Below are 26,445 nucleotides of genomic sequence, written 5' to 3' on the forward strand. Positions count from 1 at the left end.
AAATTACGTAAGCACAGAATGTTCTGTGCCCTGTACAAAGTTTAATATTGTTTATTGCATAAACAATTGCCTATGAAGCTACAGTGGCTGCACTGCTTCAGGTGTTTCCCAGTTGCTGGAATTTGAATGTGCTAATAATGACTTTGACTCATCTAGCCCTGAGCTCATAACCTGTGCACCTGTGATCAGCTGATTGGGGGGTCAGAGCACTTTAGCTCCTTTTGTCTGGTAGGAGGAATGCTGGCTGAGAGGCCAGCAGCAGGTGTCTGGTAGACGGGTGTTCTCATAAAGATGCTTTGATGGCTCTCCTCTGCAAAAACACATTTTTGATTTGACTTTACATTTGTACAATAACTTTTCCAATGTGGTTCTGAGTCAAATGTCAAAGAAAGCAGCATAGAAATGAATATGAATTTTCAATTCACCTGATATTCTGTGAGAGTGGCCTTCCCTCCCCCTGGGTGTGGTTTATTACATACAAAAGTGTTACTGTTCTATGATGCTGCATTGACTGCAGCTCAGGTCCTGAGTCGAAGCCGCAGCTCTACACCGTGTCCACAACCCGTGGTGAATCATGAAAGAAGTTACTATTGAATATTGGTAAGTTTAACTTTATTAAAAATCTCATTACACATTCAGTCATACTGTAATGAACCATTATAGCATACAGTACATACACGAGGTAGTGGGAAATTGACAGGAAATAGGTTCTTTGTAGTTTGTATGAGATGGTTTCTTGACTTTACAGTGTTATCATAATCAATAAGCCTCCAACAACTTTTATGTACAGTAGGCTGTATAGTATTTTATTATTGCGAAATAAAATCTGTGCATAAAGACATTAAAATAACCTAGAAGTTTCTCCTTATTCTTAAAATGATTTTGTTTGCTGATCAAAAAGTTATGTGCTCTTCTTTATCTTTGGAATGTGTAGTAAAGGGTGAAGTTATGCATACCGTTACCAGGAACTAGCCAGTACCATCAGGCAGGTTCGTGGTGTGCAGGTGAAGGGGATGAAAGGGAAGCCAGGTAAGCTGCTGTTCTGTCTTTAGTCACAGTTTACAGTTTAGCAAAGAAAAATACTGTGTGAACAACAATCCCCTGAAGGATCCTCACTAGAGGAAACTCTGATCTCATTTAACAAACGGCCTTAACGGCTCCAAATTGTTTTTATGGTACAAATGCATTATCATTTTTCACAGACAGCTTCGAGGTGTCACTGGATGGTCAGTTGATCTACTCCAAGCTTGAAACTGGAAAGTTTCCTGTAACTGCAGAGGTTAGTGAGTCAGAAACACACACATTGTAATTTAATTTACTTGTAAAGTTATAAATGTAATAATATAAATCTATTGCAGCAGCATTTGCTGATCTCCAAATACAAAGAAAGCTGTGATGGTGTTTTCACAGTGGTTTGGTCTGTTTATACACATGCTGTTAGAGGAAACCTACATTGAGTTTCATTTCTGTTTTGGTATAGCAGAGGTTGCAGTGGTCTTTTAGTTTCTAAGAAAGTAGTCTCTGTGTTTTATCTGAGCAGATAATAAAGACAGTGAAGATGATGGTGCATGAAGAAGAAAATATGGCGGAAACATCAGAAAACCATCATAGAAGATGCATTCTCTTCTAGAGGACGAACCATAGAACAATGGCCCAAAGGAAAACTCAATACAAAGTCAATACACTCACATTTTATTGTACCAGTTATGACCATTTGATGACACTGGTTGCCAGACAAACGGAGCTGACGCCATGTTGTATTAGTGTGAATGCAAATGGATGGTGAGAGCAACTTCAGGTTATGATCGGCTCTTCTGTTTATGAATGTACACACTGAAACGTGTAAGGTGTGTACATGATACCGAATGAAGACTTTTGGCCGACAGGAAGCTGGACCACTGCTCTCATCAGCCTGTATCAGCTGCATTCAGTAGGAATCTGTAGGTGGGTCTGTTATAACTAAATGCTATCAACCTCTCATCTTAGCTTAGCATGAAGCCTTTTCTGTGCAGGATTAAAAAGCTGCGATTGAACCAAACTGAGAGTTGACAAGTGTCAAACTGTCCTTACAGTAATTAATAAAGAAATTAATGCATTAATGTGGGCTTTGTCTTCTATGATGTCACAAGAAAAAAAGATAAATAAATAAATCCTTCACAGTTCAAACAGAAATACAGATAAACAACTTTCTAATTTCCACAGACATCATTGCTCATCCATGAACAGACAGGTTTTTAAAATGGATTTTGCATATTGACAGAAGCGTGGGAGCGTTGTATTCATGACTACGCACAAACAGTACAGTTATGTTAGCAGTAAACAGGGAACACAATTCAGAATAATACGGAACAGAGAAATGATCAGCTGACAATGACACACATTTAGTGTTCTAGTGCATAAATTATTGCATAACGTATGAATGTCAATGTGAAAATGTGACTGATTCTGATTGGTTGGTTTGTTCAAAACGCGAGGGAGCAAGTGTGTCTGCATGGGTTCTCTCTGGGTTCTCCAACTTCCTCCCACAGTCCAAAGACATGCGATTAGGTTAACTGGCTGCTTTCCATTGCCCGTAGGTGTGTGTGTGTGTGCATGAATGGTTGTTTGTCTCTGTGTGGCCCTGCAATAGACTGGTGACCTCCGCCCTCAGCCTGCTGGGATAGACTCCAGCCCCCCCCCCATGGAAAAAAAGTGGTAGAAAATGGATGGATATATTATGACACTGTTTTTTTAGCATACTGTGGAATACATTATACCGTGACTTTTTTCATCACATACTACTTTAGATACTATGGCACTTTTTCACCACATACTGTTTTGACTCTCCCATTTTTCTGTCAACAATAGTACAATATTATAGTATGTGATTAAAAAAGCATCAAAGTATGTGATGAAAAAATTGTCATAGTATAGCAAGTGATTAAAACGGTCATGGTATAGAATGTCGTGAAAAAATGGCATAGTATGTGATGAAAAAAGCAATATAGTAAAATATGTTGTCAAAAAGTGTCATAGTATGATTGAAAAAAAGTATGCATGTGATAGTATGTGATAAAAATGGTTTAGTACAGTATGTCATCAAAAAGTATCATAGTTATTATATTATTATATTATTATGTTATTATAAAAAGTCATAGCATGGTTTGTGGTGACAAAATTGTCATATTGTCATATAATTGTCATAAGTATGTCATCAAAAAAAGGTCATTATATAAAAAAGAAACTGGCATAGTATGTGATGAAATGTTCTATGCTAAATGCTATAATATGAGATGATAAAAAGGTTATAGTATGATATGTGATGAAAACCTCATGGATGATAATTGTTTACACCTTTTAGGCACAGGAACATTGACACTGGTGGTGCTTTGTTATATCTATGTGCACATAGACAGTCCATTTTTTAGACAGTCCTTTTATTAATTACTGTTACTCCTACACAAAACACCTAACGATGCTAATAACGGATGTAAACTTATTAAACTTACTTCGACTTTGTTTACTCTGCTGTGCATACACACAAAGTGGCTGGAGCCAATGGGAGTGCAGGAAACGGGCGTCACGTGTTGAGAGATGACCAATGAGAGCGAAGAATAATCTTATTGGTTGTCCGGCACAGAGGCGGTTTCAACGACGGGCATTGATAGTTACCTTGGTACCTTTTGAAAGATAAACTTGTATTAAAAACTCAGCCCTAAGAGAACCACATAGTGGATTCCTGCTTTGCTTGTGTGTGGCGTTAAGTCCTCCTGCCACATCATACCGCAACAACACTTAATTCCATTCATTCTCTTTATTACTCAATATATTTTATTCTTATGTGTGTTTGTGTGTAAGGATGTTAATATTGACTTTACCTGCGACCTACCTCCACCTTAATCGCTGCTTTACAATGAGCAGTCATTTTGAAAAGAGAATCATTGAGTATTTTACCGAGACTCATTTTTATACATTTAAATCTTTGTTCTGCAATAAAACAGTAAAACATGTTTTCCTTCTTATTAGTGATAAACAAAAACAGTTCTAAACCATATGAGGTTGCAAATAGATTCCGTTAGAATTTTGTAAGTCTGATTGGATATTTCTAATTAAACATGTTTATCATGCAACTACTCACGTCCGAGCTTTAGTGTTAATAAAATACTTAAACATGGTCTCAGTTAACGAGGGAGCGGTTGGTGTTATAAAACTAACTTCCTCATAGGGGTGCAAACATAATCATCTTCAAGACCAAAATGTGTGTACACCACTGTGTTATCTCGCTCTACAGACAGTATATTTATTGTAGTGCGCAGTCCTTTCCCCCAGAAAGAAGCACAAATGTAAATATTCACATGGCGCCGTCAAAAAAAGCTAATGATTTCAAGAACTACTATTTGAATGGGTTCATTTTAAATAAATGTGCATCATTTGACGGATTAGTTGACGTCGGCGGTGAGTGAGTGACACCCGACGCCACCCGCCTCCGTCTGTCACAGCCAGTTAGAGGCAGATACGATCATCCACCTCAGACCTGAAAGGTCAGCGCACAAGCCACACTTCCTGATCTGTTCGCACTTCTTGTTCCTCTGTCCCCTACAAATCAAATACAGCTTAAATATAAACATGCTGTGGGAGTCATGATGGTTTAGTGTTTGTTAACAACAAACTCAAACCAGAAACTGACTAAACTAACTATAATGACGAAAGGTGATAGATCATACAACCTATGACACATAGTTCAAATAGTAACAATGATAATACATAGTTTATCATACTGCTGTTTGAGATGCTCTGTTTACACCAGCAGAGCAAATACACCAACAGGAAGGAGGTAACCACTTCACAGAACACCTCAGTATGTCATGGTGGGTAAATACTCCGTGTACGAGTGTGTGAAAACAGTGTGAGCTGCCCACATGCATGTTGTGTTTTCCTGCTGGAGGATGTTCGAGCCATGACCTCATGTTTGAGTCCACCGACACTGAGCTCCGGGTACTTACCCAGAGCCCTAATCTTTCGATTTAATTTACCTTTCACAGAATCAAGGCAGAGCAGCGGCTTCTGCACGGTCCCTGATGTTAGTGCTATTTTGTGATAATGGGTGTGTTTCTGCAGACATCATGCTGTGCGTGTTGTGTAAACAGATGGCAGAGGCCAACCTACTGTTTCCTCTGTTTTTCATCACCCACTTGCATGATCCGGGTTCAGTTCAGCTCAGGTCGCTGGAAATGACGCCGCTTTGGAACAGTAACATTTTATATTTAGCAAAAGCTTTGTTTTGACAACTTTTACAGTTTTTTAACCATTATGTCTTGTTTTTGAGGAACCTTTAGTACCTGCAAATATGCTGTAAAAATATACTCAATTTTCAGCATCTGCTAAAAAAATGATAAGCTTTTATAAGTAATTAAATAAATAAAAAGCCACCAAACACTATAAATCACTTCTAAAACTTGAGTAAAATGCTATTGACAGTATACATTTACAAATCTCAGAGAAAAAGCACATAGAGTTAAACAGGATTTTACATGTCTAAGATTTTAAATTTAGTTCTTTCATCTACAAAAATGATCTAAAACTAAATTTAGTTAAAACTCTATTTTCATATTCATTTCATATTCATTCAGTTAGTTGCTTGTAAGTTCTAAATAGTGTGTGTAACAGGAAATCCAACAAGGAACCAGTTTGATTCATTGAACTAGACAAAGCAGATTCTGAAATTTCCATTTCATCAGCATTTGATTATTCCCAGTCGTCATCATTGTTGAGTTTTTCCAAGCTCTGCTTTAACAACTACATAATGGTTGTGAGGGCCTGAGGCATTACTGCATTCACATTTATCTGCGTTAGCTGGTAACTCAGAACACCCCTGACAAAAACAATTTAGAACAGGTCTGCTCACTCATCTGCTCTGTGAATACTAAGGAGGGGGGGGGTCTGTAGAAGTAACATCACCAGTTGAACTGAAAACTCAAACAAAATGACCGTTTCTAATTTTATTACAAAAGTTGTGACAAATAAATAAAACCAAACAATGCAAAAATATAATGTTCGACAGATCTGTGGGGGAATTTCATAATTCGTCTCAATAGCAATAAATCCAATTGGTCCCTGGTTTGGTAGACTGAGAAACATTATGCAACATATCTTAGCACCATTGTGTGGTCATCAGCTTTGTTGACCTTGTAAATCACACACACATTTCACAGGAATGTAAGACAATGAAACAACTGCATCGGCTCTGGGCTAGGTAGAAAAAGAAAGAGCCACTGCTTACAGTTTTAATTCATATAAATATAATATATTAATTTATACACTAGAATGGCTCTAACTACATACACAATTCAGTTCAACACATGGAGAAAGGCAACTGACAATTTCAAAAATCGAAAGCCGTGGGGATGAGTTATTTGTAGCTGCTAAATCGATGACACCCCTTGAAAGAAGGGTGAACGGTGTGCTGAGCTCTGTGCTTTATTCAGCTAAAGATACACAAACTGACGACACTCACTCCTAAATGTACGAAAGGCATCGACGTTTGCTTTGAACAATCTTATGGAGCAAGTCACACAATGTCAGTATTCGTTGACAATTCAAGATTGAGCCCGTTTTGCAGTATCGCTATTAAAATGCCTATGGAATTGTGCCAAATGAAATAAGAACTTAGGACATGTCAGGGACGCAGAGCGCGGCGCTAGCGCACCAGGAGGAAGGTGAGCCCTGCCAGGCCCACACCAGCAGCGGCAAACAGAGCTGTCTTCATGGAGGAGTCCTGGGTCACCTCTCTGGCACTGCGGCAGAACTTACAGAACCCCTCCTGCGGAAGACAAACACAGGGTGAGGACAGGTGCATGACACTGTTTACCGGCAAAAGGGAATATTTATGAGCCATTTTCAGTTTTCACCACATACCGAAAGCTTGTGAAAACACTATTAGCTGCCAAAACCAGTTCCGGCAAACAGCAGGTTAACTGACAGCTGGTCCCAATTATGCTGTGTTTTTGAAAAATATGTCACAGTCTCTGACAGCTGTGTGTTTCGTATGGTAAATACTGCTGCTTTGAGGGTGTTGCAGTGTATAACTTTTAAAATAGTCCAACAGCAGCAGTTTTACAAAAAGAAAGAAAGAAATAATCCTTCACGAGGGCCAAACACACAACTACTGACAGGTTTAGTAGATTTCATACAGAAACTCAAGTTATTCCAGCTGACTAAAACTAGTTGAAGGCTGTTTCTGCAGCTGCATTTCCACCACCGTGTTTTCAGAGCAGCGACTGCACCTGCTCTGGGCTCCAGGTGTTTGCTGCTCTCTGCAGCTGCTCCTGTTTTTTGTTTCCAGCCAACTTTCAGTTCGGCCAACGACAAAACACACTGAAGCCCTGACTGTTACTACAAAGTCTATGTGGCCTGGCTGCTTTGGTGTCTGTTGAACTTAAGAGCAGCTGCCAGAAGAAGAAAGGAGCAAGTGTGTGTTTTCATGGGTGTTTGGGAAGGAGCCAAGTCGAGGCCATTCACAAAAGCAGACATTCAACTGTAGTTTTGTTGGCCTGTGGTGAGGCTTCTACAGCCTTGGTCTGCCCTTCATTCAGCTCAACTAAACCTAGGAGCTTCCAGTAACTAAGCCACACCAAGCAGGTTTAAACGGATCTCTGTCCTTTGAGTCACATAATGGCCTACAAGGCTTTTGTTTGGTTATTACAGCAACCGGATCATCTAAAACCCTGCATTGTTTGATCACGGCTCTGCGCATGCTGCTGAGGTTTCCTGTGTCATAGCTCGCATTCCTTGCTCGTCTGCAACTCCTATAATCACAGCAGCCACATGAGACGTCTAGAATGCTCAGCCTGCTGGCGGACGCTGCTCTAACAAATACAGTCCAATTTAAGCCATGATTCACAAAGATCTGAGCGTTTTTACACAGTCGCCCCATCAGGAAGCGAGCGCGACCTTATCAAATTAGGTGGTTTCCAGCAGAAGACGTATAAAAACATATTTTCATGGTGTAGGGGGACTTTTTCCTCCCTCCCCAACAGTTCCGCAGAAAAATGGTAGATATCAAATGATCAGATCAAAACATCACACTTCTCTACAGTGTTGCATTATGTTGACGCAATCAGCTCTGCAGTGTAAACAGCATCACATTTGATTCAATCAGCATTGGCAAAGTCATGTTTGCAACACCTACCCATCCATCATTCTCCTGCAGCCAGTCTTTCTTCTCTTCTCCTAGGTATTCGGCTATGGTCTCTGCCAGGCCCCTACAGTGTCCGGTCCCCTGCGCTAGTTCCTGCCCCTTCCCGAGGTCCAGCCCCGGCTTCAAGCTCTTCTGCTCCAGCATCAGTCTGGCCAGCACCCCGGTAAAGGTGAAAAGGGAAACAACCCTCCCCCAGTTCAAGTGTCCGTCGCCCACCAGCTCCTCCATCACCCTCCTGAGGCTGGGGCAGGGGTCCGGCCCGCACTGCTTCAGGAAGGTCTGAGCCAGGGAGAGGAAGCGAGCCTGGTGCTGGCTCTCCATGTCCCGGGCCGCGCGTCTCATGGCAGCGGCTGCCTCGCTGGGAGGTGCGGGGGCTGGCCACGGGCTCGAGCAGCTCAGACTCAGGTAGTCCTCTGCCAGAGCGAGGGTCTCTTTCCTCAGCCCACAAGACATTTTCTACCGGGAGGAAAGGGAACTGTTCACTTGATGTAATGCGCTGGGAACAATAGACCAACGTACAGCTCCAATCAATCAGCTACTGCCTTGTCTCCTCTAGATTACAGATTTCTTTATTTTGGAAACGTAACACATTAGGCTTAAATGTCATAATTATAAATATTGTGAAGAAACAGCATTTAACTTTTTTTGTAAAGAAACCTCAATAAGCCGATAATTAAAGCTGCCGCTTTTTAACTATTGCAGCATCATCGCGCATTTAACAGTGTCGCTCTTTGACTCAGCGGCTCATATTCATCAACTTTCTACAGTACTAAGTATTTTTATTCATAGTTATATTTATTAGTATAACGCTAAAGCCGGTAAAAGCCGCGTCGTGGGCGCTGTAGCTAAAGCTTGACTATGAGGTTGTCCAGACAGCGCTAGCTTGTGTGAAGCTCATCACATCACAGCGTCGGGCCCCGGTTAACGCCAATAAAACCACCAAGCCGGTAAACCGGGACGCTCCGGTTCAGGCTGGGGCTTCCGCTCCGTCCGACTGCCCTCAACGCGGCGCCGGCCGGCTGAATCCGCCGGCTAGCCGGCAGCTTCCGCCCCGGCTAGCGCGTTAACGCGGCACTGAGCTGTCACCACAGCAATGGAGGACACAAAGGAGCGGCGGCGCAGAGGAGCGGCGAGCGGCAAACGACGCGTTAGAGCCCCGCAGAGAGCGTCACGCGCACGTCTACGGGTGTCCGCCGGCCCGTGTCTCCACGGGGCGACGTTTAAAGCTCGCTAACGCACAGTTAAAGAGCGTAGAAAGAACAAAGCTTACCCTCCCAGCGGTAGCAGACTGCTCTCCACACATACGGACGGCGGAAGGAGAACCTCGGTAAACTCGCAGCTTCCCCTTCAGCTGCTGCGCATTTATGTCCAGGCCCCGCCTCCCACGCTTCACCGCAAAAAGTCCCAGCGCGCGAGACAATAGGCGTCGAAAGCGAAGCAAAAGGCGCGAGTCTTCCCGGAGGACAGCGCCGGCGCGTGAAGGTCAATAACTACACGTCGCGGCGCGACGCGATGTGATATGAGATTTTAAAGTATTCTGCCATTTTATAAACCCGGTGATGACGTCACATAGTGAGACTGAAGAAGGAAGTGAGAAATGTGGAGACTTTGTAGTCAAATGAATGTGGTGATCGGATGTCCGTCCTCTGGGACCCTTCCATGTCGTCACTCTCTCTTTGTGTCGGTGTTTCCCTGTAGGTGTTTTCCCTTTTTAACTTCCATAAACAAAACAGTTTAATTTGTTGTAAAGTACAAAGATGACCAATGAATCCCCTGATGACATATGGAGAGAAGCTCACAAGGATTAACTGAAAAGGAAAACGCTGATTAGCAAGATAAAAGCTGATCATCAGGGTTTTACTTCCCGTGATGCACGTTGGCCAGTTTTCAGCTTTTTTAGTCAGCTTCCACATATTTTGATACAACATTTTTTAAAGATATCATATATATTATATACATGTCTATATATATTATATATATATATATGATATAACGCTCCTTTAAATAGAACACAGAAAATCTAACTATAAGGTTACTACAGTAATTGTATTATTTATTTTACAGTGACTGGTAGAAAACACAAAGGTAAAAAGACCAAATCAAATGAATAATTAAACCAACTGCTGGACTTTTTGGTTCCAAGCGGTTACAGTTGTGATACGGTGCATCGTGGCTACGAGCAGCACTTTCAAGACTACACAGCAGCACTTTCACTTTGTTTTACAAATGTACTACCACAACGACACGGTCGAACAATTTATATTAATCTGAGTCAATAATCACACACCTGCAACAAATAGAGATGAGTATATATTCAAGTCTCAGGTAATTTACATGCCCCCTGTACAGAATGAAAAATGCAAATTTAAGCCAATGCTGTTGAATATAGGTCACCCTCAGTGAGGCTGAAGTAGTTGGGAGCCAACATGGTATTAGTTCAAACCAATAGATCTGTTAAACCTCTGGCATCATGTTGGCTTTTGCTTAAATGCCATTAAAAGTGTGGCTTTATGTTTTTTTTGTCTTGAATCTTGAACGTTTGTCATCATTGGGTGAGTTAAAAACAAGGCAAACATTTAAAAACGTTTTTATTTATCTCACGATAACTTCACCTAAACTGTGGAGGTTAACAAATACAGTGTATGAGGTTAAGGTAAAATCTTTGCAGTGCCTGAACACAAGTAACACAAAGAACAGGTGCAGGTGTGTTGTCTGTGGGTCTGCAGACACACACCTGGTGTCTACGGGTTATTACAGCGCAACATTATATTACAGTGTTATTCACCAAGCTAGAAACAATAAATGTGTTTAGAGAAAAATTCATCTAATAATTACTATAGAAGGACATATTGCATTTTAGAGGAGACACTGTGGTTTTTGCTTGTGTTTCGTATGAGCGCTCTCCTGCATTGGGTGCGGATTCCATTATGGCAGCTGCATAATGCTGGTGTTGCTGCATCGTCGCCTGCAGGGAAAAGCTAGGCCCAAATCTGCAGGAGAGAAGCAGCGTGAAAACCCACAAACACTTATAATATAAAAAATAATAATAAAAAAATAAATAAAAATAAACATAATAATGATGGTGATGATGATGATGATGCCCGGCTCACCCGTAAGGTGTGGTCCCACGAGGCCGAGCACATGGCCGTGCCGTCGGGGGACACGCGCACTCTGCTGACGCGGTTCTCGTGGCCGAACAGGATGGAAAGTCGAGTTCCCTTCAGAACGTCCCACACGTTGATAGTGTAATCATTGTAACCAGCAAAGAGCAGGCGGCCTGGAGGTGAACAGGTGTGCGTGTCAGAGAAAGTACATAAAACAGGAAGTGGGAGGATTTTTAAATAAGAGGAAGCAGCGGTGGAACGTAGAGATCCCGAAGCGCCTAAAAATGCTAAGCTAATGTTTTGTGTAACTTTCCACAGCATCAACACAGCGTCGTACAGTAGGTCTCTGTTCACGCCGCGTGTGATGACGTCACTGGTGCGCAGTCACATCAGGTCGTGGAAATGTTTACACCGGCTCTGTCCCAAAGCAGAGTATTGACTGAGTCAGCGCTCACCGCTGAGAGAAAAGTCCACAGTGGAAGCGCCGAATATGACGCTGTCCTTCTGGTACACGGCCACTTCACGGTCGGCGCGCAGGTCGTAGAAGCGGCACTGAGGAACCAGAGGACGCGGTGTCACGGGCCAATAACAAAGAGGTTCATCATCAAACACACCACAAACGCAGGAGCCCGACTCACCGTGGCGTCATCAGAAGCGGAGGCGAACGCGTCCCCGCTGGGGTAGTACCTGCACACACGTGGGAGAGGAGACCCACCCAGACCCGCTGATGAGCCGGTGTCACCGTAAGGTTGGACCAGATGGAACCAACCGTGATTTACTATCAGAACTCTGGCCTCTCATTCACTGGAGGCCATCAAATTAAAGGGGAGCACGCGGCCTCAGAGCCTTTGTGCGTGCAGACGTGCGGCGAGGAGCCTTCATTCATTTCACATCTACATCTGACTCTGTCTGCAGTGGGAGTAAAGGTCAAACTTTACCTTTAGTTTAACTTTTTTTTATCTTGTCTATGACCACAAATAAATAGAAGGATTCAAACAACATAATTAAAACCTTTTTTAAATATCTGGTGGTGCTGCATTCTTACTATCAATACATTTCTGCTTATTTAAACATATTTACTGTATCACAAACATTTTTTCTAAATGCATTTGACCATTAATACAGTTATTTATAAGGAGAGAGGCTCCGGGGTCTGATTGTGTGAATGCATCGTCCACTGTTCAACCTGTGACACATGCAGTCAAATAAAACGTGCTGAGCCGTTGCTCACTCACTTCACACAGTTGATGTCGGACTCGTGGCTCTCGAAAGACTGGATGTTCTGTCCTGAGCGCATGTCCCACACGCAGGACTTCTTATCACAACCCTGGTGACGTAAACACACACACAGAGCGTCGACTCAGCGCCTGAACCACCACTGAGCTGCTCACGCTACTGAACTCGAACACGCGCACGCGCAACGACTCTCACCCCCGACACGAACGTGTTCCCGGTCTCAGACGGGGCCAGGTCCAGCGACAGCACGTCGGCCGTGTGACCGTGGAAGCTCTGCAGCAGCTGCCCACTCTCCACGTCCCACAAGGCACAGGAGCCGTCGCCGCTGGAGGTGAGGAGCTGCGACGCATCAGACAAACGCATCAGACGCGAGGCGCGATGATGATCGAAAAACATCGGTAACCAGATTACAGGACTCTGGACAAATACATGGGTGAATGATGCCAAACACACACACACACACACACACACACACACACACACACACACACACACACACACACACACACACACACACACACACACACACACACACACACACACACACACACAAAGTCAAGCTAATGCTCCGTCTGATGAGCAGCGACTGGGAGACGCAGGTCGACATCACAGGTCTCCACTGGCTGCTGGATTAAAGAGCGACTGCTGGACGACCTCAGGCACGAACACACGTAGCTCCAGTCCCAACATGAATGCAATTATCAGTAAGCCACAATTACGGAGACACACACACATACACAGAATGATACAAGGAGCCTCTGGAGCAGTGGGACTTTGCTTGGTACCACCTGCATCTTTACTGTATATTCAATCCAGGACAAGAGGGCTTCATTAAAGCACCCACATGGAAATGCCTTTAATCAAGAAGCCTCAAAACTCATAACTCAGAAGAAAGAGAGAGAGAGACACACACACACACACACACACACACACACACACACACACACACACACACACACACACACACACACACACACACACACACACACACACACACACACACACACACACACACACACACACACTCTCAATGTGGTCCACAGCTTTACGCTCCCAGGTCTGTTTTAATGGTATAAAGGCCGTGGGCTGAAGACACGCATGTCTTTGTGAGACGTGCTCCAGCCTCTCGTAGATAAAAGCCCCACTGTGTCTATTAATACACCCGGACCAGGACCGCCCCCGCCCCGGTTCTTCTCTGGCCACTTCTCAGATCCATCTCCTGCTTCCTCCTCCAGTCCCATGTGCTCACACCAGACCAGGTAATGAATTATTGAGGCCACTTCCTCTGTGAGCTCCTTTCACTTCTGACTCCGACCCCCTTTCTTTCATGTTAGTGCCAAAGTGTAAATGAACGATACGCATTTAATGAATGGAAATGAGTAAAGTGTGGCTCGCCTGCATGTCAGAGTTGGTGAAGGTACATCCTGACACATAGTTGGTGTGCATGGCCACCGACTTCTTCTTAGCAGCCAGGTTTTCGCTTCTGTCCAGCGACAGTGGGATCACACAGCACTTGTTGTCCAATCCACTGATGGAGGATGGAGAAGGATTAAAAATCACCAAATTCATCACTTTTATCACTTCGGCTTTTTGGATCCAGACTCGGCAACAGTGGTCGAATCGGTGAGGTCAGTGAAACGCACTCCATCATATGCAAAAGGAACTTTAGAAGTAGGAAATTAACCAGGAAGTGAGAACTTTCCGTCTGTGACATATGTGCACTCACCCACAGGCCACAGCACAGCCAGAGGGCGCGTAGGCGCAGGCCATGACCCACGTGCATGGAAGCGTCACCCCGTGCTCCTGTACAACAAGCACAGCAGACGTGAGCGCAACGGCAGCGTGAACGCAAACAGCCGCAGCTGCGGGAAATCGCAGGAATTATGACCAGCGTAGATTAGTGGGCTCCATTAAGACACATTAGGGTTGAACCGGAGCGAATCCCGCCCAACATGAGTGCACTCAGTCACAGCCATCACATCAACAGATGGACGCATAATCTTTATTAGTCCCGTGACCTCCTCTCTCTGAGGAGCATGGGACCCACGTAGTCACTTCACTCCATAGTATAAAGATAAGAAGGCATCGGTGACATACAGTTACTGGGGGATTCAGGCGTGAGGACGAAGCAGGAGCCATGAAGAAAAGCCACACGCTGATCTGAACCCACCTTGTTGAGCGTGAACGCGTCCCAGACGATGACCTTTCCGTCCTGCGAGGAGCTGACGAGGCGCCGCTTGTCCTTGCACCAGTCCATGCACAGCACCTTGTTCTCATGGCCCTTGAGCAAACGCCTGGTCTTAATGGAGAGAGCACCGACCACCTCCACCTTCTCAGCCAGCTGGTGCACTGAGGCACAGAGATAAAACAGTCAAGGCCCAAGTAGGTGTCAAAATACAAAAGTACAAAAACACCGAATCTACTATATTGACTCATGTAGAATACAGATGAAAGAGAAATAACTGAATGGACCCAGGGGCTCAAAGCAATTGCCCTCTTTGATCAATAGGAGTTTCCTGAATCTGAAAGGTCCAGCCGGTTTCTTTACAGGTAAATATCATAAAATATGGCTGTCAATTAAAATAATAACCAAAAAAAGACACAGAACAGCTGCAAAGATGATTCTTAAAACATAAGAGAAACCACGAGGACACTACAAGCACAAAAAACACTTATAAGGCCACTATAGAGCCCTGAATACATCATAGCATCCCATAATAAACAGGCCAAGACTTCTATAATTCTATTTGTCAGGTGAATGCACTTCATAAAGACCTTTACTCATTAGACTAAGCATCATTACAGCTTCCCTCTGTCCGTTAACGTCATGAGCGCTGTTTAAACCCGACACTCACGCTCCACGTCGTTCAGCTTGTTCCGCTCCTCTTCCAGCTTCTTCTTCAGACTCTCGCTCTCCTGCTTCAGCGTCTGCAGGGTCTCCCCCTTCTGGAGCCCCTGACAAGCCATCTGGGCGGCGAGCAGCAAGACGGGGGGAGGCGGGGGGGAGGCAGGCAGACGGAGGGGACGGGAGGGATGCGTGTCCGTTAGTGGTCGGTCGGCTGAGATTGTTCCCCTGCGCGACGCGGATGCTGGAGCCTCACGCTGGCCGGCCCCCTCCTCAGCCCCTCCCCCCTCTGCTCCACATTAACACAGGCCACTGTGTCTTTAAGTTCTGCTCTCATCTCCAGGGTTCACTCCAACATCAGTAAATAAAGGCATCTGAGTGTTAAGTATATTTTTCTAATATATTATAGTACATCTTAGCATTTTTTAGCTGGGAGCACGTTTCAGTCTCATGTGCATTTGCAGTAAGCTGAGAGAAAACACCACCATTACCATTTCCACACACAGAGAGCAGTAGGTGACGGGCTCATTCTGGATGTAGATGTTCATCAGGGGGCTGGCGATCCCACAGCTGTCACAGGGGCCAAAGGTCGCCACCACGAACGTCTGGTCACACATGGCTGCAGGTGATCACACACACACACTCCTGTGGAAACACGGGCACGCAGGTTATTTCCATCAGCTCCGACACAGGGTGGAGGTATTTCCCTTTAACGGAGGCCTTTGATTTCAGAGTTGTTGCCACTTAGCTTGTGTGTGTGTGTGTGTGTGTGTGTGTGTGTGTGTGTGTGTGTGTGTGTGTGTGGGCCCTGAGATAAGTAGCTGTAATCTATCCAGTCTGATCCTCCTCCAGAGGAGAAGAGTGCAGCGCTGCTATTCTGGGAGCTGCACACACACAGTGGACACTCGGAACAAGAATCCAGTTTTCAAACTGAAGCACATTCAAGCACTGCATGAGCGATCTAACCGATTCTACATGAAGACGTCGTCTGGTACTGAAGATCAGACTAACTCAGCGTGTCCAACAGCAGGAACACACACACACACACACACACATACACAGGATTTTAATCCAACCTTGCTTAAAAGACGTTTACTCATAAGCAAATTTACTTTTCATAGGATCGATTTTTTGTTTTGATTCTGCTGTTAACATGTTAATTATAAAGCTATAAAGTCAAGTTGCATTTACAGCATCTTAGTCCCATGCTTAAAAACTAAATACACATCAGCTCTCTGAATAATATACTGACAAAAACAGATATATGAAGGAACAACAAATCTTACCTCACCAGAGACTTAGTTTTCTCTCCGTTCAGCAGGTATTTGTCTCCGAGGACCTAAAGCGAGTTAGTGAGGAGGATTCAGTCAGAGAGGGCAGATTAAGCTTCTTAGTGCAGTGTTTAAGCCGTGACTCTGCCTTTACCTGCGTACGTCCCTGACACATCACCTGCAGCGAGGCCTGCACCTTCACTCATCCAATATAGAATTAATAAATAAAATAAAATTGAATATAAATTTTGAATTTTGTAACCTTCTACACAACCAGTTTCAGTAAAAAGTCACCTTTTAAGTTGTTATCAGATTCAATGAATCCCTTTGCATGTGATGCAAATTTGGGAAATTAAAACAAAGAAGAAACACCAACGAAGACAACGTGACAGTGCAGATTCTTTTATTTCACTTTTACAGAATTGACAATTTATTCCAAGTTCTTAACGGTGAACACATTCACTAAGCACAGCTACCAGAAACTACAAACAGTCCAGTTGGTCAAATGTACACGTGGGCGCAGAGAGGAGACATGTTAGTACCGGCGCCAGCGTCTTCACACCAGCACGACAGCTGGGACCATGACCTATTCTGCTTTTAAACTAGTTCAAGAATGACATAATCACCACTAGTGCCGAGAAGAACGATGCTCATTTATAATGGCTACATCATATCACACAACCAACTCTCTCCTCCAATACTCAGAGTGAAGCAATGAGGTTTCCTCCTGTTTCAGAGGCCGAGAGGAGCCCAGAGGAACGAGACACGCACGTGCTGGGACACAACAGTGTGTGGAGGCTGGTGCTGCGTCAATGAAACTCGCATCTTCTAAGCTACAACCTTCCTTTAGGGATCACTCAACTAAAACAGCAGAGAACTGATAAAAGGAGAGGAAGCGTCTGATCGGGGAAGACGGGAATGTGTGGAAAGAAGCTCGACGGGGCCACAGGGGAACTCAAAGGGGGGACGTGAGCGCTAACGCATTTCCTTTTACTGTCTATGTATTATTCATTGAACTTCCTTCCTTCCTTCCTTGAATGTTTAAAAAGTGCATTTTGACATCAGCCCACATGTGACTTCAGCTGAGGGACAGACATCAACATAACAACAAAGAAAGGAAAATACTGCACTGATAGAACGACGCGTGTGAGTCATTCAAAAGATTCAAATAAGGCTTCGACCACAATCCAACATTCATATGGTTGAATCATTCCTACTGTTGCTGCCTTCCTCTTCAGATATGTATGTGTAACACAGAGCGATCATTTAGCTAAACTATATAAAAAAAGGCTGAACGGTTGGTCCCAACAAGAGCATATGGATAGAAGTGCAACACAAAACTTAAGTAACTTTGTTAGTTTTCATCAGCTGCTTGTTCTAGTTAGAGCTTCAGGGCATTTCATCACACCTTGATAATATCAGTGTCATGTTTCAATATGTGTAATATGAAAGCACCTTAAAATAAGACATTACATCAAAGAGCAGATTCGTACTTAAGGGATCATTGGCATCAGGAAAAATAAGAGGCAGTTTGGTAGGAGGTTAACAGCTCTGGAGCGCTGAACACAAGGCGAAATGAAAGCAGACGACCTTCCGTTAAAAGCATGTGGGCTAATTCCTTCTAAATGGTTACGCTGACAAACCTAGAACCACACAGGTTATGTGAGGGCAACCAGTGGACCAGTTCCAGCCCGCTTCCTTGGGCATCGAGCACAAAGGCAGGCGACGGGAGCCGTTCCTTGAGGCCGCGCTTTCAGTTCGAGTCCAGCAGAGACAGCTGCCGTGAAGCAGGAGGTGTGAGAGGCAAAAGCTCCAGCGGCTTCAGGCCGAGCGCTCAGCAAAACATGGCGTGAGGTTAAACACAACCAGAAGAAACGACAATACTGAAATAAATAACAATGAAAATAATAAAACATCATCGAGCTCTGAGCAGAACTGTGAGCAGAGGGGACGGATCCAGAGAGGGCTCTGCCACAGTACTGTGTATTTGTAATGTTGGGTTCACAGCTGTAACAGGCTCCACCCTCGGCTGAGTTCATCTCTCCACATTAACGCACATGCTACATCTGCGAGAAATAAAACACAAGTATGACAAAGCAAACGTGTCTGCGTTAACCCACCACCCACCGAATGAGGCTGACACATAAACAGACGTCTACAAAGCTGTTCTGCGTGGGAAACCATGGTCCCAACCTTCAAATCCGATACATCAGATGAGACAGCCTTATGGCAGCTAAATGGAATAAAGTAAATCTGTCATATAGATTATTCGTATTTATATATGTATAAATAATATGGTACAGACAATGACTTCTGTCTTGGCTTGACTGTGTTCAGACAGTAAAAAGGTTACCTGACGTAGAGCAGGAGCGAACATGAGCATGGTCTCACTCAACTGGCTTCTCTCTAGAAATCTGAATTAAAATCATGCTTACCTACACTACAAGTTATTTGTTTTTGTGGGGTGTGAGCGCCTCCTTTGGGCCTATTCTCATTTATCAGCACACACATTCTCACTGGAGAGCGGGACGATGACGAGCGGCGGGTGAGTAGAGGAGAGAGCTGGACCAGTCGGGGGTCACGGGGGCGTCGGTCTGAGCCTGAAGCTTTGCTCAGAGGCAGGCGTTTGTACAAGCAGTGGTGTGTGTGTGTGAGTGTGAGTGTGTGTGTGTGTGTGTGTGTGTGTGTGTGTGTGTGTGTGTGTGTGTGTCGCTGTGTTTCTGTGCAGGTGGTGGTTTCACACAGATGCAGGTTAAGAGTTCGGTGTGTGGAGGGATCTGTGTTCACGTCCACAGGGGCATGTAGAACAACGCGATATCATGAGACTTCAATTATTTATCTTTGTAAATGTGAACTGTAATTTATTTAATGGAGAAGTTTGCGTCGCTCGCTAATTGTTGTTCATTGCTCTGGTGAGTTTAGTGCGTTTGAGACTTGCAGTTTCAGTGGCCATTAAGACGAAAACCGCCGCAAAGCCGATGTGTGTGGCTTTAGACACGCGTGAGGAACATGAGGTTGAGTGAGCTGGGGATCTGGATGGTTTCCAGAGCGAGGGAGGAAGGGTTGAACGGGAAGGTAACGGGATAGATCATCTTTGTGTCCATCAGTAACTGAGGACTCTCACAGCGGTCTCTTAATCGAGTCTAGAGAGGAAAGAAAACCAGTGTTATTAATAATATTAATAAGTAGTGCTTGTAAAATGTGTCTTGTTAACTTTATACTGTAGGTACATGGAGCCTATAAAGACAGCGATGCACTTATTCAGCTACCTGTATAGTTCGTATGAACGCAACAGAAACTCGCTCCTCAAACTCATTGACTGGAGTGTAGAGGTTCAGGACCTTCACAATCTGAATGGGATTCAAAACAGAAAGGTTACAGCAACAGCCCCTGCAAACACCCTCACAGACTGAAGGAAGCGCTGGTTCACCTGAGCCGTGGTGAGAGCGTGGCACATGGAGCAGATGGCCTCAGCATCTTCATCCGTTTTCTTCTTCACCTGCAGCAGCTGAGCGGCCTGGATCAGAGGCTCCAGCGTCTCCTTGGCTCCGCACATCATCAGGCCTTTGTCTCGGAGCCACTCCTCCAACTGGCTCACGTTGTACCTGCAAACACACGCGTTTCATCCGTGAAGGGGCCGCGGCTCTCGGCACAGATAAACAGAACGCAACAAGGCCTCAGAGGAGTCCCCGACCTGATCTGCATGCCTTTGCTCCACGAGCACATGTCCTTGCGCAGCAGCAGGTTATTGAGGGTGACCGCGCCGATGATGTAGAACTGCTGCTTCACCACCTGCTTGATGAGCTCGGGGTCGGTGCCGTGCTGACACATGGTGGAGTGGAAGGCGCTGAGCTGCCGCAAGATGGAGTCCAGCGTGTAGGTGCCCTCGTCGGCGATGCTGGACGTCCGCTTACGGAGGCCGGTGGGCTTCACGCCCGAGACGCCCTGGATGGTCTCGTGTTCCAGCATGCCGGAGACTGCAGGGGACACACAGACGGGACAGCATCGGCCTCATGGCCATAGAGGAAGGAGCCTCGAACACTACGGTAGCGCATCACGGCTCCAGCACACACCTATCATGGGCTGTAGGATGTTCTCCATGCACTTGATCAGCTGCTGGTAGATCTGGATGGCTAGGTCGCTGATCACCTGTCTGTACTCTGCCAGGTCGAAGTTGGACAGACAGTGTTCGTTTTGTCTCTGCGTGTTGTGCTTCATGAAGGCCTGTGTCAGACGGAGGCGAAAGGGGTTAAAACAGTGACCTTACACAAAAAAAAATAACGTTCCAGACGTTTAATATGCAAACAAAACACAGCTGGTCTCACCTCATCGCCACTGTACTGTTTGAGACAATGCAAGAAGCGGCAGGTGTTGGAAAGCCAGAAAGACACGGTCTCAAAGTCATCGCCCCGTTTCTGAAAGGAGAGAACCTGCAGGTCAAGACTGGCGAAGGCCAAAGGTCAAGAAGCCACACACACACACACACACACACACACACACACACACACACACACACACACACACACACACACACACACACACACACACACACACACACACACACACACACACACACACACACACACACACACACACACACACACACACACACACACACACACACACACCTTCAGGATCTTCTTGATGCTGTTGATGGTGGAGGTGAGCAGAGTGCGGACCTTCTGGTCGTCATTGACATAGTCTGCGTGTCTCAGACACATAAACAGGATGTAGGCTGGCAGACCTGGGATCAGATTTACAGCTACGCCGCGAGGCTTAAGCTCTGCAGGGGAGACATGCAATGAGTTCAGTGACCGTTTTTAAACATTTCTTTTTAGCTGTCATTTACTCATCGCTCATTCTTACCAAGGATCAGGTTCTTGACCAGTTTGAGCTCATCCTCCTTCTTGTACTCCAACATTCCCTGGAAGTCTTTCTCCCTGCGAGGAATGTTGACGGGGTGGATCGGCTCGTCCACCATCTGCCCGGGAGACGTCTGGCCCTCGGCCTGAACCGCTGGGACACAGGAGACAGAGCAGTCAGGAGGATCAGATCAAACGCCTGCTTTTCCTCAGCACGTTTCTCAAGCTTCGCTGAATGAATGCTAATACCTCCCATTTCTCCAATCCTCTTGGAGTAAACCTTCAGTTGCTTCTTTAGCTTACGGATGGTGCGGTCCTGCTTCTCCAGTTGCTCCATGAGATCCTGAAATACGAAAAAGGATGGAGTGATGGAGAGCGTGATAAAAGAAACAGGAGGGTGAGAATAGAGAAGCAAACTAGCAAGCGTTAAAAAGTCAGACTGCGGCACACGGTCGCCCTCCAGAGGTGAAAATAAACACCTGGAAAATATTTGGAAGCAGAGTTCTAATATTTTCTACTTTAATGTAGTAGTAGAATCAAAATGCTAAAACCTGAAGGCTAATGCAGCAAAGAATGTTTACAATAATAATTGGAATCAGTGCAGGACTCGCTGGCTGTTAGGAAAAGAGAGGAATGTGCAGAGTTTCAGAGTTTTTAGTTGGGACACGCTGCTGTAGAGGGTTAGAGCAACTTTTGATCAGACGCACGTGCACACACAGGAAAAGACACGTTGTATCTACATACAACCATTCGGCGTAAAATGATGACTCGAGCCTCTCGGGACGCTGTGGGGTCGTCAGCCATGAGTTCCTATGGTGACACCAGCCACAAAAAATGTTTTAACTCACACACTCACTTTTACATGTGGGATCCGAGCAGAAGGAACCAAGACTGTGTCAGTCTCATGAATCAGAAACCTCACATAGTCTTAGACTTTGTAAATTAAAGGTTTTTTAGATATTTATAATAAACGTCTATAATGGCTTTAAGTTATATATTTTCTGAATCACACCCTGGCGTTTGTGCACAGAAGGAGTAGGAATATAAATGAGAGATGATCAGAGTCTGGACTCTGAATATTCTGTCTGCTTTATCAACAACTCATGCTCAGAGACTTTCCAGGGAGGCTTTAAACGGACGGAAGCGTACCAGGTTCTCGTTGGTGAGCCGAGTGATTTCGTGCTGCAGGCTGGCTTCGATCCTGGCCTCCGGAGGCAGCTGGAGGTTTTGGGCCAGAAGCTGCTGCTGCCGGTTGTTCTCCTCCTTGACGTTCTGCAGTTCTCCCCGTAACGACTCCACCTCGCTATCGTAAGTTCTCCGCTGAGTCTGCAGCTGGTGTTCCAGCAACCTGGGGGAGAGAGAGACCAGGACGGAGATGAGACCAAAGGGAGCAGAGAGATGAAGGACCAGCGCGTAGGGAATAAACAAGGCAAGTGACAGAAATCTAAGGAATACAGCAGTAAAGGCATTAGGGAGAAGGGGAAGAATATGGAGACAGTAGATAAAGAAAGGTTAGAGAGACTTTTACTGTAAGGAGACCAAAGAAGAGTGAGAGAGAAGAAGGAAGGTTTTCACCACGTGGTGACAGGACAGCAGCATGCTGTGCAGACACCATCAGCAGCACAGAGCTCAGCTACTCAGAAGTTTCAGTGTGTTGCTGCACAAACAGTTCAATCAATTTATATTATAGCAGCAAGACAACTGAAACTCAATTCAAGGGTTTCCTTCAAGCAGCTTTAAAAGAACTACTACTAATCCTTCAATAAAATTAATATAAAAGTTCAATTTTGCATAACAATTAATATGAAGATAAAAACAAAGTGAAACTAGGTTAGTAACAAACCGAGGAAGGACTCTGCTACTTTGTTATAAATGATCTAATTCTAAATACAGGTTTGAAGTGAATCTGATGAGCACTTTGTAATCTCCAACACGGTCCAAGCGAGAAGAGCAACAGCCGCTCACTTCCTTCACTGTCAAAAGGTGAAATCATGCTCAGATGCACACTCTAAAACACAGTAACACCTGATGGTCTCCTTTAAGCCCTGATTAACCAGCCACAGCTCTCCGTCCTCATTCAGCTTATGGAAGTCTGGGGCGGCAGATCTGACCGGCACACAACACAAGGGGACATGAACAACACGACAAAACAAAAAGGTGGTGCAGGTGAGTGGGACGACAGGTGTCTGATAAAGGTAATGCCAGTATGAAAACTAAAAGGAGAAGGTAGGAAATGTTGTTTAGCTGGAGTTTAGGGTGAATATTGTTTTATGTCATCTTATATTTACATCTGGACATGTAATAATAATAATAACTTATAATAATACTGTGTGTTTTCACTGCACAGCATCAATATAAATTAAGTGAGTTTGTTCCTGTATTTACTGCGTTTAGCTGAATAAAGTCGGATCTCGAAACGTGATGGAAGAAAACAAAGGGATGAACGCAGAGATGCACAGAACGACTTCTCACAAAGCTCTGGAGGCTTATGATGCAAAGTCCACTGAGCATCTCTGCTTTAGCAAACATCATATAGTAACAGCGTTGTTTCATGCAGCATTCATGCCAAAGTCATTCCATGAAGCTGAGGCAGGACAAACCTACAACACACCTGCACCAATAATCCTGCACGTGTTAATAAAAGTTACACTACAACCGATGCCGCTTGTGCTTTCATGCCTACATGCCAGAAATCAGCTGCTCCATGTTCCGCAGGAAACACCAGAATGCCTGAAGTGACTCAAAACATCCAGATTCTCTATCAGTGGGAAGGAACCTCTACTCTTACTCATGAACTAATGAAACATGAAACACATGCAGACCTACCTGGCTGATACTTCTGTTAGACCTATGTTCTAGCCAGACCTGTTTTCCTCATGCTGTTTATAGCAGAAAACACCTCGTGAAGCTGCTCAGGCATTAACCGGCGATGCAGCACGGCATCAGCTGATACAGTGTCAATAATGAGTCGTGTGTGGCTGTTTCCACCCTGCCCAGCAACACTGTGGCCCAGTGACACTGTGGCCATGCATGCTCTGTTCAAGATGCATAGGCCACGTCTCAACTGTTACCTTAGCCTACTCAGGAGATCACTGACTTCCAGGTGCTTATGCATGAACCTAGGAGATCTACATAGAAGAAACAAGTGTTCACGGACATACTCCACACACTCAAACACATACTGATTACTGGCTATGGACCTGGAGCTCAGTGGCTAATACAAAGGGAAGGAGTTTGGTGCTGAAAGAATACAACCATGACAATGAAAGTAAAGGCCCAACAATGGGAGGAGTAGCGTCTGTGCCAATGTACCTGTTGGTGTCTTTGAGGCCTACGTAGGCTTGCTTGATTTCATCAGCATCCTTCAGCTTGGACACATCCTCAACAAAGACAGAGGGCTCAGTCATGGTTTCCTGGAACACGGTTTAGAAGAAGGAACAGAACAAGAATGAGCAAAAAAAAAAGAGTTCAAGCAGGCTACATCATTCACCATGACTATCAGGGTTTTCATATATGTTTGTCAGAGTGCCTGACGTAGCTGCAAGCAATGAAGTGATGTGTTAATAGGACATAAAACAACTGTAATACATCCCATCATTATGGGATGTATTACAGAAGAAGTAGTCAAGAATGCAACATGGCTTCTGTCAAATGACCATTAGAAAATCTCAATTAGGTTCAAATAAATGCTGCATAACAGATTTGATGTGTCTGTGTCTCTGTGTTACTGCTACATGAATTAAATCCTAAGTAAAGGCAGTAAAAATGGAAGTAAAACTGTAACTGGGCCTTTTATTTAAGCTTAAGGATGGACGCAGAGGATAGACTGTTAAAAAGGTGTCATGCATTAAACAACTTTTCAACTGTACCTTCTCATCCTGTGGGAAAGCATGAATGCAGGAGAGATGAATTAGACAAAATGAGAGTACAGTGAAAACATTTTCAAAGTGTTGCCTAAAACTATGCTTTATACGGGTTAAACTAATGATTGCTTTAATTGAGTGGCACTGACACTAATCTTTAGGCAAACAGATACTCCTGTTCACTATATTTACTCATCATCACAAAGAAACAAACAGACTAATGAAACATACAAATGCACAGAGGATGACAGGAAGCCTGGTCCTAGGAAGCTTCACGCTTTAGTGCTGACACTGATTAAAAGCCAGGCGCTAGTTCCCTGTTCTGATGCCCAGAAGGCGTCTACCTTGTGCGTCATGGCTTCCTTCTGGCTGACCAGCTGGGAGCGCAGGATGAGCACCTCCTCCTTGCGAACCTCCAGCTCCTCACAGGACGCGTTGAGCTGGTCCAGCAGCACGTTGTAAGCTGGAGAGCCCGGGGCCCCCGCGCCTGTGGCTGCGTTACCCAGAAGACTTTGCCTCAGCTCGGCCAGGTTGTGTTTCAGCTTCTTGTTCTCCGACTCCAGCTCCTGACGCTGAGAGACGCGCGGACGTGTTCAGGGTGAGGGGGTGGTGGTCATAACAATGAGTAATGAACTGGGGTCAGTGAAAAGAGTCACGTGACTTCTTATAATTTCCACTTACCTTAAGTGACTCATACTCCAGCTCTGCCCCACGAGCCTTTTTAAACTCTGCATCATCCTGAAACAGGTAAAAATGCTCATGAAACCTATAATACATGCACGATTTTCTAACCTATTCATTAAAGTACAATATTAAATGGAGTAGTGTTTCAATTAAAAGTCTAAAAGGTGTATTAAAGCAGTTCCAGTATTCTTGCATTATCTTTAACCGTTGGTTAGCACATCAAACTGAGGGGGGGGGGGCTGCTCTGCTCCGTCGTACCCTGGCTCTGGCCCGCTGATACTGCTCCTCTTTGTTTTCTAGTTCGTTGCGCAGCGACTGCTTTTCTTGCTCCAGTTCTGTGAGTCGCTTTTGCAGCTTGAGGGTGAGGGAGGTGTCTATTCCTCGTGTCACGTCCTGTACGACAA

The 26,445-nt window shown here is 44.8% G+C and overlaps 3 protein-coding genes across 17 annotated transcripts in view; all 3 read right to left on the reverse strand.

The window, feature by feature from the left end:
• Window positions 1–5,963: 5,963 nt before the first annotated feature.
• On the reverse strand, window positions 5,964–9,641 carry bcl2l10 (BCL2 like 10). Its single transcript, XM_029145239.2, has 3 exons — window positions 9,447–9,641; window positions 8,168–8,632; window positions 5,964–6,799 (listed from the first exon to the last, which is right to left on the reverse strand). The coding sequence occupies exons 1-3, from the start codon at window positions 9,477–9,479 to the stop codon at window positions 6,677–6,679; spliced, it is 621 nt and encodes a 206-aa protein (XP_029001072.1). The 5' UTR covers window positions 9,480–9,641; the 3' UTR covers window positions 5,964–6,676.
• Window positions 9,642–10,746: 1,105 nt separating this feature from the next.
• Window positions 10,747–16,805, reverse strand: gnb5b (guanine nucleotide binding protein (G protein), beta 5b). Of its 3 annotated transcripts, XM_029145347.3 has the most exons (12): window positions 16,648–16,753; window positions 15,853–16,006; window positions 15,372–15,483; window positions 14,687–14,865; window positions 14,243–14,319; window positions 13,912–14,044; window positions 12,712–12,855; window positions 12,516–12,607; window positions 11,919–11,967; window positions 11,736–11,832; window positions 11,287–11,453; window positions 10,747–11,166 (listed from the first exon to the last, which is right to left on the reverse strand). In XM_029145347.3, exons 2-12 carry the CDS (start codon window positions 15,976–15,978, stop codon window positions 11,155–11,157), a joined length of 1,188 nt encoding a protein of 395 aa, XP_029001180.1. In that variant the 5' UTR covers window positions 15,979–16,006; window positions 16,648–16,753; the 3' UTR covers window positions 10,747–11,154. The 3 variants fall into 3 exon arrangements, with proteins under 3 accessions (XP_029001180.1, XP_040926057.1, XP_029001179.1); XM_041070123.2 differs by having other exon boundaries at window positions 10,747–11,453; window positions 16,653–16,805; XM_029145346.3 differs by having other exon boundaries at window positions 10,747–11,453; window positions 16,648–16,804.
• Window positions 16,806–17,018: 213 nt separating this feature from the next.
• Window positions 17,019–26,445, reverse strand: part of myo5aa (myosin VAa) — a 29,595-nt gene continuing 20,168 nt past the window's right edge. For 3 of the 13 annotated variants that reach the window (XM_055507595.1, XM_055507594.1, XM_055507592.1), the window contains exons 26-43: window positions 26,300–26,434; window positions 26,039–26,095; window positions 25,702–25,929; window positions 25,364–25,372; window positions 24,807–24,907; window positions 24,566–24,622; window positions 23,520–23,600; window positions 22,644–22,842; window positions 22,239–22,304; window positions 21,744–21,837; window positions 21,499–21,648; window positions 21,261–21,415; window positions 20,958–21,047; window positions 20,706–20,856; window positions 20,327–20,609; window positions 20,063–20,237; window positions 19,902–19,982; window positions 17,019–19,775 (exon numbers count right to left, since the gene is read on the reverse strand). In XM_055507595.1, the coding sequence (XP_055363570.1) occupies window positions 19,623–19,775; window positions 19,902–19,982; window positions 20,063–20,237; window positions 20,327–20,609; window positions 20,706–20,856; window positions 20,958–21,047; window positions 21,261–21,415; window positions 21,499–21,648; window positions 21,744–21,837; window positions 22,239–22,304; window positions 22,644–22,842; window positions 23,520–23,600; window positions 24,566–24,622; window positions 24,807–24,907; window positions 25,364–25,372; window positions 25,702–25,929; window positions 26,039–26,095; window positions 26,300–26,434 (2,265 nt within the window). In that variant the 3' untranslated portion in view covers window positions 17,019–19,622. The remainder of the gene's footprint in view (window positions 19,776–19,901; window positions 19,983–20,062; window positions 20,238–20,326; window positions 20,610–20,705; window positions 20,857–20,957; window positions 21,048–21,260; window positions 21,416–21,498; window positions 21,649–21,743; window positions 21,838–22,238; window positions 22,305–22,643; window positions 22,843–23,519; window positions 23,601–24,565; window positions 24,623–24,806; window positions 24,908–25,363; window positions 25,373–25,701; window positions 25,930–26,038; window positions 26,096–26,299; window positions 26,435–26,445) is intronic. The other 10 variants (XM_055507599.1, XM_055507593.1, XM_055507601.1 and 7 more) reach the window with 6 other exon arrangements.

This window comes from Betta splendens, chromosome 3 (assembly GCF_900634795.4).
Source record: "Betta splendens chromosome 3, fBetSpl5.4, whole genome shotgun sequence".
In the NCBI taxonomy this organism is placed as follows: domain Eukaryota; kingdom Metazoa; phylum Chordata; class Actinopteri; order Anabantiformes; family Osphronemidae; genus Betta; species Betta splendens.